Genomic DNA, 3,403 nt, shown 5'->3' on the forward strand with positions numbered 1-3,403 from the left:
ATGTTATTAAACCCGATTAGGGGTGACGTGTAAACGTAGTCAATGTGTCATTTTTATTTTGGACAACGGACGTAAAAGAGAGAAAAAAAGTACAGCAACTCTATATCTTTATATATATAATCAAAGAATTCTACTATGTATGTAATTATAACCGTGTTCCAAAATTCTCTGCCAGAAAGAGAGTACTGGAAATCTATATAATATACGTAACGTAAACTATAGATTTCCAGTACTGAATTTTGGAACACAGCCTATATAAATTCAATTTCTATGGTATTTCTATGGTATTTCTATGCAACTTCCGGGGCACTTCCGGACGTTGCCCGCGACAGGGCAGGCAGTGAAACGTGAAACGTGGCGCGTTCAGTTCGCTTCAGGTTACCAGGCCTGATGGACATTAGGTTGCGCATATAGAACCTCCGATAAAGAGCGAGGAAGCGGTGCGCTGTTTAGGCGCTGGTTAGGTGCCTGGTGCATCAGGGAAGGGGGGAACCCGCGGTCACGTGACCGAGCTGCGTTTTGAGCGCATTAACGCAGGTACGAGGCGAATTCATTGTTTTTTCTTGTAGTTTTACGCGCGCCACGGCCCCAAGCGCCGAGGTGCCGTGAGTCCCGTAAACGCTTCTGCACCCCGTCGCGCCCACCGACCGAAGCACGCGCACACCACGTCCACGAGTAATAACCGTGTGAGTTTACCCAAGCAAAGCGATCGTCCTTTCTCGGCTCGGCCATTCCGAGACCCCCGTTTCGGGAATCCATCGATGCACCGCCGCGACGATGGTTGACAAGCCTTCCTCTCGCCAACCAGAAATGGCGTCTGCCGTGCACATGGCCCTGTGAAAAAGTATCCTCGCTCGAGGAAATCGCGCGCCCGCGCTCGCGTCAAGAACTCCAGCGCGAGAGAGCCTGGACTCTCTCTCGTCTCTACTCGCTCTTGTCTTCTCTTCGCACATTCGGACCTTCTCGTATCCGTGCAATAAACGGCGTGCGAGCGGCCGACGACGCGCCCGACAAAGTATTCCTTTTTTCTCTCTCTCTCTCTCTCTCCCTCCCTCTCTTTCTCTTTCTTTCTTTCTTTCTTTCTATCTCTTTTGCCATGATCGGATCCCACGTTGAAATTTTCTTGCGGAAATTCCTCTCGAAGATCGACGGCTGCGGGTTTCCCGCGTGGATCCCTCGACACGATTGTCCTGGGGGACTTACGAAACACTTCGTGGAAACCTCTATTTGCGCATCCTTCCATGTATCGACAAAAGAAAGCTAGGCAGAGTCGTTCTCTATCGCAGTAAATCGTCGTGGCGATAATAATACATTCCGTTTAACTTTCGTCATCGTTCCTCTAAATGGGTTCTTCATATCTTCCGTTTATCGTTATTAAATGATCCTAACCTTTAGTAGAGCCTTAGTTTCTCATGAGCCTCCGTGTGTATTTTTCTATTTATCTATGTGCACAAAAGGATCCACTTTATACATAATTATCAATCTGAAAATTTTTGACAGCAATATTAATAGTAATATCTTTTTTATTTTTTTGTTTAATACACAGGTTTTCAGATTTTCAATAATTAGTTTACTTCGTTTCTAATATCAGTGATAATGTGTTTTTCATGACAACTCTTTGTCTCACAAGATACATTTTATAAGCTCTTAAAAAGAAATTAATTTTTAGTAACATATATATTATATATATATAACTTATATGAAAACAAAATTAATTCAAATTGTAAAATACTATTAAAAAGGATGTAAAAGTAAATAACTAATATTGTTAGGAGTTTTAGAAGAGTATTTGTGGAATATTTGCAAATACCACTCAATTGGTTTACGATATCATTTGTATTTCAAAAGTTCTAGTTTGTTTTGTACAGGACAAGATGCTTACTATATATTCAGATTCTAATTAATATATCACTTGTCTGCATTTTTTGTTACAATGCTTATCGAAAATCTAATAATTAATTTTCAACGATATAGATTGTATATATGTAATAGCAAATATATTCTGTGTTTCAGACTGTAAATAGAGAGTGTACATAGTGTGATACCGTGAGAGCGTGAGGTTTCAGTTGGCAATGAGTTCAAACAAATCTATGGTGTCCTCTGGTGGAAGAGGCGCCAATAAAAACAAATCACAACACGGCAAATCAGATCATCATCAAGCTAAATCAGATTCGACAAAACATGACAAGGCTCAGGTTGATACAAACTCTTTCATCTACCTTGCATTATCTAATGTCTATAAAAACATATACAACATGTCTAACGATTAGGATTTATAATAGTTTCTGATAAGAAATATCTGAGCTATGCACTGTAGATACCTGATTGATACCTTTGATAAAAAAAAATAACTCTGCTTTGTAACAAAATATTTTATTTATTTGGTTTTATCTATTTGATTAAATGACTGTTAGATAAGATATTAAGAGGATGGATTGAATATGTATTATAACATTCATAAAATTATCAAAATAACATTTTAAGGAAAATTGTTTCTAACGATTGTTATATAGCAAAACACTAATCAGATCCGGCACGCACAAATCATCGACACCAGAATGGCGGGAGGTGAGGATCCTGTCCTGAAGGAACGTATCAAGCAGGTCATGGATATGACTCGACGTTCGGAAGACGAAGTGATCATGGCTTTGCATGATAGCGACGGAGATTTGGATCGCGCTGTCAACGATCTTCTGGAAGGAGTGAAAACAGAATGGGAAGTTAAAAAGAAGAAGCCGCGCCAGCCTAGCGGTTCAAAACAGAATGCGGATCAGTCTGGTGGTCAGGACGACAGTGGTGATTGGGAGGAACGACGTAATCAACGGGGTGGCGGTGCTCCACGTATGCGAGGTCGTGCTAATCACGACAATCGTGGATGTTGGTTGATCTCTTTTTCGATTCCATTATTATTTAATTATTTAGGAATAAACACACATGCATGTATGCATGTATCTTCTTTCTTAGATGTTTATAGCGCGAGATTTTAAGTTAATAGCAGTACGGAGAAATTTTTACGCTGTTATTTTATAAATAATAATTTTTGTAAAATATTTTATTGGGAAATATAGGGCGCGGGCGAGAAAACAAGGAGAATGAGAGGAACATGGAGGACGGTGTTCGCGACGGCAGCTATAGCAGAAGAGGCAGGGGTGGACCCGGAAGATCAGGTCGTGGAGGTCGTGGCGGTGGTAGAGGTCTTGGTCCAAGGACATTTGCGAACCGCAACGACCCGGCGTCTGGCTCGGTCGCTCATAGTTTTAATCGACCGATTGACACCTGGACAGGTGAGGAGCAGCAGCAGAGTATTCAGGAACCAAAAATGGGTGAGTCTTAATCTACAATGATCAAAATTGTCTCGCACGCAAATTATAACTATATGTTATAGTTAAACGATTTTATATAT

The 3,403-nt window shown here is 40.8% G+C and overlaps 1 protein-coding gene across 6 annotated transcripts in view; it reads left to right on the forward strand.

Annotated features, from left to right (window-relative positions):
* The first annotated feature begins 368 nt into the window (after positions 1-368).
* Positions 369-3,403, forward strand: part of LOC115239376 (protein lingerer) — a 13,927-nt gene continuing 10,892 nt past the window's right edge. For 4 of the 6 annotated variants that reach the window (XM_029813864.1, XM_029813869.1, XM_029813868.1 and 1 more), the window contains exons 1-4: positions 369-537; positions 2,014-2,195; positions 2,514-2,877; positions 3,069-3,323. In XM_029813864.1, coding sequence (XP_029669724.1) covers positions 2,073-2,195; positions 2,514-2,877; positions 3,069-3,323 — 742 coding nt within the window. In that variant the 5' untranslated portion in view covers positions 369-537; positions 2,014-2,072. The other 2 variants (XM_029813865.1, XM_029813866.1) reach the window with 2 other exon arrangements.

The sequence above is a fragment of the Formica exsecta genome, unplaced genomic scaffold, assembly GCF_003651465.1.
Source record: "Formica exsecta isolate Colony F162 unplaced genomic scaffold, ASM365146v1 scaffold38, whole genome shotgun sequence".
In the NCBI taxonomy this organism is placed as follows: Eukaryota; Metazoa; Arthropoda; class Insecta; order Hymenoptera; family Formicidae; genus Formica; species Formica exsecta.